Genomic DNA, 14118 nt, shown 5'->3' with positions numbered 1-14118 from the left:
TTTGGAACATGCAGTGGATGCAAACAGTCATGAGTCCAGGTATAGTCACCTGTCCCCCATGTGCTACCACACACACACACACACCCGCACACCAAGCTGTCATGTTGTGTTGTCAACCACAGGGAGGGGGAGGTTTTGACTTACCTGAAATGTCAGGGGTGTCCGCCTCGCTCCAGGTGTATCCTGAGTCTGGAACTGCATAACTAACATCTGGATGTACAGCAGAGAAGGTGGAGGCATCAGAAACTACACGAATTATATGTTTTTTTAGGGATTAAGGGAGTGTTGGGGTGTGTAACGAGGCCTTTAGACTCCAATCCATGAGTATGTGTGAAAATGTAGTTTATGATTACACACACAAGTAACCCACAATTTCTGCTGTAACACACTGTTCCCCCACTGCCTTCAAACTGTAGTTTAGCTGAAGTGGTTTTTAAACTGTGACAACCACTGAAACTCATCTTTTAATTACAAACCTTGAAACCAAAACGTATCATTTCAGACTCTGATATGAGCCTGAAACTATTTATCATTTGACTTGATTTGAAGTAAACAACTTACTGATTAGAAATAAGCTGATTTCGCTAAATCACAGTACAATTTGGTGATAGTGGGAATATCCATAACACAAGGAACAGATTGGATTAATATGGGTGAAAAACTAGATTTGGTTGTCATGGAGACAGAAGTGGGTCACATTCCTCCTTAATCAACAGTCCCTTCTGCATCTTTTGACATGAATTCAAGTAGATCGAAGCAGAGGTGTTAGATGAATATCGTCTTATTTTGTATTTAACGTAGTAGCGAGGTCTTTCCCCATTTCTATAAAACATTTAAGCATAGGTTAGAATAAGTTTATGAGCGGTTTAGGACGGATGCTCTGTTTGGTACCTGCTGGTCGTCTAGCTCCGGGGAACCAATCGGGGCGAGGAAAGGAGGCGGGGCCCCAGTCCCTCCTGGGAAACGCTGTGCGGGGGGGAAGATTAGAAAGCTGCGTTCAGGATGAGCCAACATGCTTGTGACCTCCGATGACCCCGACACACGTTACTGAGGTCGGCACAAGATGTTGCGGGCATGCAGTGAGAGGACAAACTAGTAACTCAACTGTAGTACAGCTTTTGAGGTTTTTGTACTTTATTATTATGTTTATTGTTATCATTTATGTTTATCAAGTTAGTTATTTAAGTACGTATTTGTTTCAGAGAGAAATGTACCATACTACCTTTACTGTATCTGCTAACTTAAGTTATTCTTATAATTACTATCATCATCATATTATTATTATTATTATTATTTTGTTCATAATACTCATAATACTCATAATACTAATATAGGTTGTTCGTATAATTGAAAATACACAAAAAACACTAGTAGCCAGCTGAGTCTGTCTAAACTAACACACACACACACACACACACACACACACACACACACACACACACACACACACACACACACACACACACACACACACACACACACACAATGAGTTAAGCCTCTCTCCAGTGGTTGAGGACCTTACATAAACACACAGCCTGGACTCCGGGTTCCCATCCAGTTTGGGCTGGTGATAGATCCTAACCAGCAGCCCGTGCAGACGTGGGAGTATTATTCTAAAGATGGTGTCAAACCGGGGACAGTGGACACAGCAGGACACACAGATTAGTGTAATCTGCTGCTGGTCAACACATCAGCGGTCATGTAATGTTAATCCTATACAGCCACTCCAATGTTGTACTTAAATACTTGGAGATCCTGCACCTGTGTTACTATAGATACTGTACTATTACCTCACTCTATGTATTTTAGTGAGGTAATGGATCTGAATCATTCTTCCAGCACTCCTCGTATGTCTGTCAGAGGGCAAGGTTTCATTGTAAATCCTCCAATTTTATAAGCAAAGAGAACTATGGGTAAGGAGCTGAATATAGCTGAGGGGATGGAGCTGAATCTGATATATGTGGTGAGATTTGATGGAGGATTTCATGTGGGTGTGTCTCATTATAACTTCTGGAGCTGAGCAATAAATCTCAACTTTTGCCGACATTACTTTATGAAACTTTGGGACGGCCTACAACTGTACTCAGTGTGTACATAACCTCGGTTGACTGTGTGTGTACTCTCTCCTGCCAACGTTTGTCCTTTTTTGACGCTGATGAAGACACAGTCGCGTTGAACTATTGAGGGCCGTAAATGCATCGGCGTGCTTCCCTCATCTCCTCTATGCAATAAATCAGAACATCTGTTGTGGCACAGTGTCCCTTGGGAGACGAGCCTTCCAGTCATAAATCAAGAGTTTAAAACACCCGGCGTCTGCGAGCATCCACCCTGCTGAAGTGTGTGAATCCCCCGCTGGCTCCAGGGGTGCAGCTCTGTCGCTCATCCCGAACTCTGACCTCAAGGTGGAAGGAGGCCAGCATAAAGAATTTCCCCTAAGGGATCAATAAACCATGGCATCACGATCCACCTCTCTCTGTACCTGCTGTACGCATCTAGATTATTCTACAGCCGCCACGCAGCATCACAACCGATCCCACTGGCCTGAAATGCCTCACGCTGCATTTTAGGAATGACAATATGCCATCAACCATAATATAACGGTTTATAATGCTCGCTAAATTTGGAGAGCGGAGGTTTTTGCATTCCACAGAAACAAAATAGACGCACATTCCTCCGTGTGCCAAACCAAGTCTGGTTTGAATAGGAAGAGCTTTCTATTCCTGACGAGCTGGAGAGCAGACCCACACTCTGATGGAGTCTGCGGCATTGTGGGTCGTATCTCTCCCTCTCTCTCTCTCTCTCTCTCTCTCTCTCTCCACTTGGTGCCATTGCTTTCATCTCTCTCCCGCTGCGAGCATTTACAGGGAGGCCGAAGAGGCCGGACCAGACGGAATCTGTCACAAGCCATGATTAGAGCACTGACAGACTGCGTTTCTCATCGTGCTCTTATCTATGTCCACCGCTCGTCTCGTGTCTAGCGGAGCGATGACTCCAGATGAATCCCCCGACAGTGCAATCACCTCAGCTCAGGTCTCAGATAGTTGAGGCAGAAGCCGAGCTTTACCCCGGAGTATCTGATTGCATTTCTGACCATCATTTACACAGGACTGACCACACTCTGATCCACAGCGTCCCACAGAGGGTAAATATTAGTGCTGCTTCATAAAACATTTCACCTGCCGCTTTATTGGCCTTGATACTTCCTTGTTTGATCAGACTTGTCTACCTCTCTGCCTCCTCAAGAGTGTAGATGTTTGGAAATACACTTTGAGGTCCCTCCACTCAGGGCCTGGAGATACTTACCGGGGTTGGACTGGCCTGTGATCAGGGTCCTCTCAGGCGGGGCCGGCTGAACCCTGTTAAAAGCTGTTTGTAGCAACGAGAAACAGGCCGATAGAATAAGAGAGGAAAATGAGGAGGGGGGTACAGAGAGAGAGAGAGAGGAGGGCATCAGGTCTGGGGCTCCATCTGCAAATGCAGCCCAGCTGTTTTGCTTCCAGTGGAGTTAAAGGCATTTTCCCCGCAGCATGATATCAAAACCAAGAGGATATATGCTGGGTACATTTACAGGCCTTAACTCAGCTTTTAGCAAAGTCACTTTCTCTTTTCATCTTGAAGAATGGAAACATGAGTAAGGATGTGCCTGATGGCCGGGAACAGCAGTAAACAGCAGTTATTTGGAGAGGAATGCTCGCTGAGGTGCATAATGGACTGGATTAGTAGTGACCCCAGGGTGAAGATCACAGGGGCATGAGGGTCGGACTTACAGCGGCCTTCATCTCCTGGATTCTTATTGCCGCAAAGCCATCTGTCCCCCCTGCTGTCTGCTGCCGCCCTTGACCCACATTACCTGTCAGTCCCACTATGTCTACCTGTTTGTGTCAGTGTGTGTGTTTGTGTGTGTGTGTGTAGGCTGACCTGAGCCAACAGGGGAGGCTGGCTGTCTCCTGATAGCAGACCCTGCTTCTGGTCTGCGCAGGCCTGAGTCCAAGAATGGAGCAAAAACACAACAAGCGATCAAACGAAAGATCTCATAAACATTTTTTTTATGATTTTTTTAAAATTATTACTACTTTTAGTAATAATAGGGAAATAATAATAAGGAAAGGAAATGTGCTTGAAAAATGTGTCAAATTCTCAAATTATGTCCACATCTTATAAGTCAACACCAGAATCCTGCAATTCACAAGTATTTACTTATAACAGAACACATTCTGGTCCAGCTGTGTGTTAGCAACCCATAAAAGTCTTCAAGCAGCTGTGCACATACGGAGCAGAAGTGGCATGCAGAGTTTAGGAATCAGTACCAAACAGACAAAAGAAAGCATGAAGAAACAAAGCTGCAGTTGCACGTCTGAGACAGTTTGTGGTTTTGATCTAAATGCGGAATAACAGTGAGACACATCAGCATGATTTAATCTTGGTTACCTGCAGTGGCACGTGGTTGAAATCTATGTGGATAGGCGCCTCCTCTGAATACTTTGAAGAAATGTCATGATTTAGTCAAACTGGAACCTTTGTTTGTAGCTGCAGCGTGAATGAAAACGTGGACATACCTTGAGTTGGACTCTTTCCTTGAGCATTCTGTGACTGTCCTACACCAGTGTTGAGAATAAGACAATACGAGTAGATTTAGATGTGAATGTTGACTATTTTAAAATGTAAATGAACTGCAAAATGTGTGAAAGTTGTGCCATTCACATGCTTTTAAACATAACCACCAGAACACATGCATAAGCTTTAAATTAATGTGAATAAGGAAACATAAAGCTACTCCTTCACCTGGTTACAACTAAAAGAAGAAAAGTTAGACTGGTAAGTATCCATTTAGATCATATTATTTAAAGATTATATTTATTTATTTATATTTAGACGCTGTTTGTTCAAAACTCTGTTGTGACCGATCTTCACACAGTATGCTTGGCTATGCACATATACAGTATGTCAATGAGAGACATCATCTGGTTGCGTCAGTTGGTTTTACAGAAGGTGTTAAAAAATTAAGGATTATCAACTTGTGTCATTTGAGCAGTTGAGCGATTTGTGGATAAATCCCTGTGATGTCATAGAGGCCCATTTTCCATACTTTTCCCTCTAATTTGACAAAAAGCCTTCCTACATATACAAGTGATTTTGCTAGGTAAAATCAGCGGAGTGGCCCTTTAATTCTTGACGGACACAATGAAGTGACCTGCATGCCACCAAACAAAGCGCGTCGCCCCCCTCCTCGCTCTGCTGCACTTACTTGAGCTTGCGGCTGCCACGGAGGCAAGATACGGGTGACTGCTGCCTGGATAAAAGAAAGAGACATTTGGTGCCAACATGGAGGGAAGTGAGATAGTGTTACACAAAGTGAAGAGGGGGGGGAGCTTGGTTGGCACGTAGCCCATCGCTTTTACACAAATACCAGGAGATACTGCAGCATTGTCCGCATACTGTACCTGCATTTACACCCTAATGAGGCAGATGACTCGCACTGATTAGCGTGTGATGTTTCATGTAATGAGAGCGCAGGGAGGGGACGGTCCACTGATCAAATGCACTGTTCATTCAGTCAGGCGGCCAAAAGAAACAGCACAGTAGTCATTTTAATCACAGGCCCACTGTAATTTGTCATAATTACAGTCTGGACTTGTAATTACCAGCTGCGATCATTCGTCTTCGCCACGCGACATAATGCAAAGGAACGCTAGGGCTGTTAGTGCAACATCGGGCGGGATCTACATAGGATTGGCATTACTGGATCAGATAGTAAATACGCAATCCTCCAACATAACATACATGGATCCACGGATATGAGAGAGACAGTGTCCACATGTATGTATGCAAGCGTATGAAGGCCAAGTTAGATTCACCTGCATCCCTGACTTTGTGGGCAGCAGCGCGGGCCTTGGCGGTGGGAGGCGGAGCTGTAGTGGTGGTGGTGGTGGGTGCCATGGTGGTGGTGGTGGTTGGCTCAGGTGTTGTAGTCGTGGTGGGTTCAGGTGTTGTTGTTGTCGTCAGCGGCGCTGTGGTGACTGCAGGGGCTTTGGCCTCCTTTTGACCTGAGAGGAGATGACAGATGGAGAAGGTGATGATAAAGATGAAGATGGACGGGTAGGAAGTGTCTACAGTCGTTTGTTATGATGTCATACATTCTCCGCATTCCGACTCCTCGCTTAACCGAATGGGGGTCGTTCACCTGGTAACCTTGTATCACTGTAGAACACTTAACATCTGTCAATCAGCTCAGTTGCAGGCTGGATTTGATACTGTAGCATTAACTGTAGGGATTGTAAAAACAAAAAAAGAAATCTTACTTGTCTTCACGTAGGTTGGTCTTGAAGGGACGTAGTCCAGGGTGGACGGGTAGATGACTCCTTTCTTAGGCTTCCCCTCTGGAACACAGCAAGAGAGAGAAAGCAACTACGTTTACTGACTCACTGTAGCAATACACAACAGTGAGGTACTTCTAGTAAACATTGTCATTATAATCATTTTCATGTATCTGAAAGCTGCAAAACTGAAGATACCTTCACACCTTAACTAATCACTGCTGTTTTCCAGAATGATAACAAGGATCCTCACATACAATTCACTGACTAAAGGCAACATCAGGTTATACCGTCGTACCTGACACAGCGAACGACTCCCTCCACTTAGGCAGAGACAGAGAGCGCACACCATTCGAATTGCTGCCTTTGTAGACGTTCTGCCCAGCCATCTTCCTCACAATCACCTTTCCTCCCGAGTTGGTGATGATTCCACTGTGAACCACACATTTAAGTTGAGTATCAGGGAGAAAAAGACACATCAATGCATCGCGCAGATCAGTGGATACAGTGGAAACACTTCAGGTCTGCTTTGAATCTTTGCATATTTTTAAGAGGGTCCAGTTTCTGAGATCAACTTCGACCCGGCCTGGTGGTCTACCTGTGGATGGCGGCGTTGCAGATACTGGAGATGGAGGCGAACACTCCTGTCCCGTAGACTTGCTGCTTGGTCTCCTTACAGTGCGCCGGACATTTGACAATGAACTCTGGCAGGTTGATCTTGCCTGCTCGGACATCGCATTCTATGGCTGGAACAACTGAGAGGACACAAGGTTAAAACATGTCAGAACATGTGGAACCTGGTTTGATTCCATTCATTTAGGGAAAACACTTTCACTTATATGTACACGAACGTCTCATTTACAAGGGTTGTATCTAATTACGCAATCAGCAAATGGGGCCAACCTACTAATGACATTTAGAGTGTGAATGTGAGTTTAAAAGACACAGTAGAATAGTGTAATCTCTCCAACATGGAGCAGCCAACAAGCTCGGAAGATAAACAAAATTAGAAATTCAGTGGTATTGAAATAAATATAGAAATCCATATTAATAATATATCAATAACAGTATGGCGACGCAATTCCACCTCAGCTGCTAAATACAGAATTTGGGTGTCTATAACGCATAAAATCAATGTAAGAGGAGTCACCTGAGGAACTATAGAGGAAAAGGAAAAAAGATGGCATGACATAAAAAGGAGAACAAAATAAAAGGTTTCATATCTCAAACCCTAAACCTCTGCAACCACTGGACTGTTTAGTACCTTGATAACTTTGTATGATGTGAGGAAATCAATTGATCCGTTTGTGCTCGGTAACAGTGTATTCAGCACCAGGGACAGAGTACGACAAAATGTGTACATTAATACACCTTCGCTAATTTGCACCAGTTCTCTGTGAAAGACTTGTAATATCCCTGCCCATCATTTGTGTGATCTTCTCTTAAATGCATAAAAGAAGGCAGAGCATCAAATCTGCATCCTGAACCACTGCAAATGGCTACATATACACACATACATGCAATACTCTGAAAGTATAATTTAGCCTGTCCTTACTCTGGCACACTGATACAGTACAGTAAGTACAGTAAATCCACGTGATGGAATGTGGAATGAAAGCTTAAAGCCTAGATTTCGTAAAAGTAAAAAGTAACCACAGCTTTCTATAAAATAGTGGATTTCAAAGAAAGAACTGAATTTTAATGTCTGGATTGTCTGGAGTGAATTAAAGGAGAAGTGCGGTGGAGGAATCTATTGAAGGCAGTGATACTAGGGAGCGACACAGAGATTACAGCTTTGTTTGGTTATGATGTCTACCTTGCTTTGGTTTCTTGTTCTTTGATCCGTTGGGCTTGGCCCAGCAAGCACAGGACAAAAGCAGAGCTGTGGGTGAAGCAGACATAAGTCATTCACACAGCACCACCCAAAGTCACATCACCGTCAGTGTGTTTACTATACACAGAAGGCTTTGCATGAATGTACAGGAAATTAGCACCAACAGTGTTTTGGAAAGCTTTTTTTAAGAATGATCTATTTGAGAGCAATGTTGTCGTGCAGAGGAAGTGTAGAGCGAGAGAGGGAGGGTTGGAGGTGTGGCAGGTGGTGGATGAGGCCTTACCGAGGCAGATGGCAGCGATTGGAGCTCTGATCGCCATGGCCGGTGCGCTGGTTCAGCCAGATGTCCTTGTTTAAACTCCCAACCTGAGGCAGACAGAAGACCCGGCAGAGTTTCATTGTTTTCCTCTGGAACACTTTTCCGTTCCACTTTTCCCCTGAGAGCAACCTTTAACACTTACGTCAACACCGGGAGCCCGACAAATGTTGGTTTGTTTGTGTGTGATTTCTAGCACAACACAATAATCTGGTGCTATTTAACAACACTTTCCAGAGCTGAAGATGAAGAGCTGACAGACTTGACAGACTACTTAACCACGAGGGGAATGTCCTTATTGGATATGGGAGCACGGCCTTTTTGGGATCCTGGCTGAGATTTAGCATTTTAACATTTTAACCCACATGACATCAGCTCAAAATTGGAAGGGTTTGAATCAAAATGCACAGCTTTGAAGGAAAGTCTGCAATTGAATTTCAAAATTGTCATCATGGTAAAATCTGGGAATCTAAAGCTTTGAGCAACAAAGAAACCATGAGATGACTTCTGGATCCCATTATGAATATAGATGGAGTCACAAAAGAACACTTGCTCCTTCTCAAGAACAACCAAATTACACAACAACTGGAATATGAGGTATATCAACTGTAATCATCATCATCATCGGCGTAGAAAATATACTAGGATTTAAACTAACACAAATCAAATCAGAGCCAGTGGGTGAAAAGAAACCTGAGTGTGTGTGGGCCCCTAACGAAAGGTCACGCCTGTATACCACAGCTCAGCCCTGAATGAGAGCAATCCGGGGCCAGCCAATGACTCATAACTGCCAAGAGTCAATCAAAAGTTTTACAAGCCTTCATTAACTGCACCAAACCAGTTGTCACACCTCCTGATATTGAGATCACAAAGGATCGGTTTGCCTTAAGGTCAGGGTTCGACCCGATTCGTGTTCCAAGATGCTTGTTTACAAAAGGCTGAAAGCAACTCCATGGCAACGTGCTCCAGAAATCTCTATAGAGAACATCTGGGGCTTGGAGAGACAGAACTGTGGGTGTGAGACTTCTGCCACTGAACCAGCAGAGTCACACAGAGAGAGAACAAACAGATGTAATATCATCCATGAGGAATGAGGGAACTGGGTTCAATCATCTGCCATTTTGTTTGACACTGACAACCGTATCAAGTTAAATCAGTTTAGAATAGAGTTCTTTTTTATTTACGAGTGTTTACGTGAAGCGCAGAACGAGCCTGTTCCTGTCTTTTATTTAGATCTGCGTGTTTTTCCCGCGCAGACATAAAAACAATGTTGAATCCTGTGCAGGTACAAACATAAGTGGGTCATCACTTCATTCCAGAGGACTGTGATTGTGTTGTGTTGTGCTGATGATAGTGCGGCTGATAATGGGTAAGTAGGTCTGCTGTCAGTCTAGATTTACTGTTCTCCTCTCCGCTGAGAATCTCTGCAAGCTCCCACCTTCTGTCCTCTGTCTCCCTCATGCATAGGGTGGAGGACAGCCTGGCACTAAATATGACGGCCATCTGAGTTCCCGGGGCAGCGGGGCAGAACCTCAAACAGGGGGCGGCGATGAGTAAGACCTCCCTGTTACTGGAGGAATGCTGTACCTCCCACGAGGGCGACGTCTTGTCTGTCAATACCACCACACACTGGCAGGTTCAATTTGATCAAGTGGGAACGCGCGATCACGCTTCTTAAGCAATGCCACATGTGATGCAGTGCAGCATGATGTTATTGATACTGACAAACTGACTGTCCCAATTAAAAGCGCAAACATGTATTACTTAGATACTCTACATAAATCTTCTGAAGTGTGAGACCATCTGCTGTTTGATACAGACACTACAGATTTACACATTTATATGTTCTTATTTTCATTTTGGTCTTCTACTCTCGGCTGCTGCAGCACAGGTGTGCACACTGAGTCCAAAACAACCGTCAACCAGCAAATTGCTCCTAACTCCTGCTTTTTAAGGCTGCATGCTCTTCTTCCTAAAGTGAATATCAATTAATGAATCGATCAATCATCTCACAGAGGCAGTTATTCTATATTCTAACACAGTGCACCCTCCCTCCAGCTGTACCACAGTTGGCACATTCCCCCAGGAACACCTACATTTAAGGAATGCAGAGCAGCTGAGTCTAACAAAGTAGATGACCAGCTGCAACAGGGAGGAGAGAAGACAAATCAACACCAATTTCAATCATATTCAATATATACGTGCAAATGTGACATTTTAAACAAGAGTTTGCATGACAGTCCCCTTTAATATGCATGACAGCGGTGACAGAAAGACAGGAAGTACGTCAGCTGGAAACTGGGATTGGCGCAATTACAGTGTACACATCAAACTAACACAAAGTCTGGGAACTGACTTTACTAAAAGCCAGGAGTGAAAGACAAGACTGTCTTCTTAAACAGCAGCGAGCAAGCAGTCTGTCCAGAATAAGCTGGACTCACCCATTAAATCCTTGCGTTCTGTCATCACAGCCCGACCATGCTGGTAAACATGAGCGTCTTGTGTAATGTGTATTGACGTAACTTTACAGGATTTCTGGTTATTTAGGTCCAAATCCTTTCACACAGTCGCCTCTTTCAGCCATTTGGAGTTACCGACATACAAAGCTGCCTAGTGAAAAGTGAGCTAGAGAGCCATGTTGTTTACTAAATATATGTTTGTATGCATTTCTTATACGTTGCAAACAAATCACATATCATATCAAGGGGCGGGAGTCGACTGAATACTAACATGGAATATGAATTGTTTTGTTAATGGGTTGATGCACATCTTTTTTTTAGGCATTCATGAGCATTGACATGGTTTTTCCACAAAGTGTGCTTTGACAGCGTGCACGCACACACACACACACACACACACACACACACACACACACACACACACACACACACACACACACACACACACACACTGCACGGTCCTTGCGGGGAAGCAGGCTGAGGCCGGGAACAAGCCGGAACAGATACGTGCATCCATAGACGGCAGAGCTGCAGCATATGAGAGGTGGGGAGTCCACACACTTCACTGAACACAGCAAACGACTTGATTTGTTAGACACCTGTGAGGAAGACGCAAGTGTGAACTCCTTCAAACATCACACACCCTTTTTGTCTGCTCCCCCTGATGAATTCCCTTCAGATAGACATGGATTGAATGAACATAAATGAAAGGAGCAACAACAGCCAGTACATTCACAACTCTCACTGCTCTCTTTTCCTCGCTGTGTGCCTGTAAATGCCTCCTTCTGCAGCAAATGATATCCTTTGACAAACACTGTGGGGATTTTCCTGTAGATAGCACATCCTCTGAGGACATGCAGAGACTCAATCTCCAAGCATTCAACTTCAGAAAGGATCAAACCTAAACAAACAAGAGTCCCACATCTAGAATGACTTATCACTTGTTCAGATAGCTGTGTAGTGTCACGGTATGTGAGGCCTTTCAGTCTCACCTCTTACACACCCATGAATTATGACCAGGGAGGGGCTCCATACATGGTAGGTATTAAATATGATCCATACGCCTGAGTTCAACTTCCGATAACGTGATGTTTCGTACAGTCGGAACAGCTTCAGCTTGCTTCCCGCTATCCCAGACATCCTCAACAGACAAAACAAGTCCACCATCAATCAATCAATCACTGCCACTGCATAAAATGAAAGCTTCTGCGCCTGGAAAAGGGGCCCCAGTCATTTTCTACCACACTCAACAGTTCAGACGGGTCACATAGTTTAGGGAATTAAACCGCGATTCAATTGGGGATAAGAATCTCACTGCAATGCTAAATCAGTGGATTAGACGCACAAAATAACATTACTAAGATTAGACAAAGCCAGGCTGTGTTGAACAAAGCACAGCGTCTTGGTTTGCTTATGCGGTGACATGAACAATTGAGCTCCTGAGGGAATTTAACTCCCCTTTGCGTTTAAGGGAGTCTTAAGTTAGGCTAAAATGTCCAATCGCAAGAAACCTGATACAGCAGGTGAAAATCTTCTCCGATAAGATTCATGAGCTGTAACGCAAACAGGATGTGCAGTAAAGATCATACATGAAAAGTTCACACACACACACACACACACACACACACACACACACCTGTGACACCACACAGCTAAGCCTGAATAAGAGGAGCCTGAATCGTAAGAGATTCAGAGTAAGATATGGAGTTGTGCATGCAAAACAGACTTAACTCTAAATTTACACATTTCAGCACGTTTTCAGTTGAACTTCCAGTTCCCATCTATCACGGTGAACTTCAGGGCCAAAACACAAGCTGTGCATTTGAGCAGCAGCCACATTCCTTGTCTGGGGCAGCCATTGAATCCAGAGACAGGTTAGAATAAATGGAAGGAGGGTGAACACTGGGCAGGATGGACTCACTGTATTTGAGTATGTGAGCACTTTTTTTTTTTTTTTTTAAACAGTACTGAGTTGGTGCAGGGGCGATGACACATAATCCTCACCCACACACACACATACACACACTTCATGGATGTGCCAGGTAGTGTTAAAATCGCAGCTTTCACAGATGTCAGAAACCTACTGGCAGCATGTTGGATGTGCCAAGTGCTGTAGCAACAAGCCAAAGTGAAAACCATGGGGGAGATCTGAGAGCCAACAAGTCTCTACAAGGTCACTCCGCTCCACCACACACTCTTTACATTTCATACTGTACCAGCTGCCGGCCCACTATTTGTTTATAAAGCGCAGCGCCGGTTGAATTACTTTAATTCTTGGCACCATCTCCTGTACGAGTCCGAGCTTGTAGTCTGATATTGTATAGAGACCACCTGCTCTTAATAAACTGTACAATAACATACATGGAGGAATTACACACAGGGGGACGACAAAAGTAATGAACAAGGGATTGAAACACAACGCACAATGCAGGCTGGGTAAATTTCAAAATAGAGGTTTAGACTTCCTGATTGAAAAATAAAAGCTGAATTAATTTGTGTAGATATGAACAGATCTGAACTCACATTTAGACTTTAGAGAATCAAATTAATATATATTTAAATAAATAAATAATGCAGCCGACGTCCGCACTCGCGCGCCAGTGACGTTATTAAAGTAAAGTTTATAAGTGGTGGTGCAGATTTGTGAATGGATGAGGAGCCTCGAGCGCATCTTACACATGAGACTGGACTATGATCTTCAAGGAAAATGGATAATTCATTCACAAGACGCGCAAAGGCAAAACACACAACACAGCCGGCGTTCATATCACGTTCCAGCTGCACCTAAACGCACCATTTCAGCAGAAAAAAGAGAGGAGCGGCGAACTTACCTGAAAAAGGTACAATAATAATGAAATTAATAATCCCTCCAGGTGATCAAACCAATAATTCCCTCTTTCGCGATCCTTCCTCTTGCATTCGAAAAGCAACTTGGAGCATCGGGGTGTGTGTGTGCGCGCACAAGCAGGGATCTGTTCCACCTGGACTCTCTCTCTCTCTTTCTCTCTCTCTCTCTCTCTCTCTCTCTCTCTCTCTCTCTCTCTCTCTCTCTCTCTCTCAGTCCCGCATGATCGTAGAGCTCATTAAAAAGTGGAGAACGGGACGGGGCCAGAGTCCCCCCCCCCCACACACACACCTCACACACACTCTCTCTCCCTCTGACACACACACTTTGCCCGTCCCTCTCCAGGCGCT

General features: G+C 44.2%; 1 protein-coding gene across 6 annotated transcripts in view; it reads right to left on the bottom strand.

Moving 5' to 3' along the window:
- vit (vitrin) overlaps window positions 1–14118 on the bottom strand; it is a 20295-nt gene extending 6177 nt beyond the window's left edge. For 2 of the 6 annotated variants that reach the window (XM_076162215.1, XM_076162234.1), the window contains exons 1-14: window positions 13755–14118; window positions 8432–8514; window positions 8131–8196; window positions 6913–7069; window positions 6613–6746; window positions 6300–6377; window positions 5856–6044; window positions 5246–5290; window positions 4557–4595; window positions 4429–4479; window positions 3919–3981; window positions 3304–3366; window positions 892–966; window positions 145–210 (exon numbers count right to left, since the gene is read on the bottom strand). In XM_076162215.1, coding sequence (XP_076018330.1) covers window positions 145–210; window positions 892–966; window positions 3304–3366; window positions 3919–3981; window positions 4429–4479; window positions 4557–4595; window positions 5246–5290; window positions 5856–6044; window positions 6300–6377; window positions 6613–6746; window positions 6913–7069; window positions 8131–8196; window positions 8432–8468 — 1063 coding nt within the window. In that variant the 5' untranslated portion in view covers window positions 8469–8514; window positions 13755–14118. The remainder of the gene's footprint in view (window positions 1–144; window positions 211–891; window positions 967–3303; window positions 3367–3918; window positions 3982–4428; window positions 4480–4556; window positions 4596–5245; window positions 5291–5855; window positions 6045–6299; window positions 6378–6612; window positions 6747–6912; window positions 7070–8130; window positions 8197–8431; window positions 8515–13754) is intronic. The other 4 variants (XM_076162243.1, XM_076162225.1, XM_076162252.1 and 1 more) reach the window with 4 other exon arrangements.

The sequence above is a fragment of the Genypterus blacodes genome, unplaced genomic scaffold, assembly GCF_046128005.1.
Source record: "Genypterus blacodes isolate CSIRO-AG114 ecotype Tasmania unplaced genomic scaffold, CSIRO-AGI_Gbla_v1 ptg000012l_1, whole genome shotgun sequence".
NCBI classification, from domain to species: Eukaryota; Metazoa; Chordata; class Actinopteri; order Ophidiiformes; family Ophidiidae; genus Genypterus; species Genypterus blacodes.
This window is presented reverse-complemented; position numbering and strand designations above follow the sequence as displayed.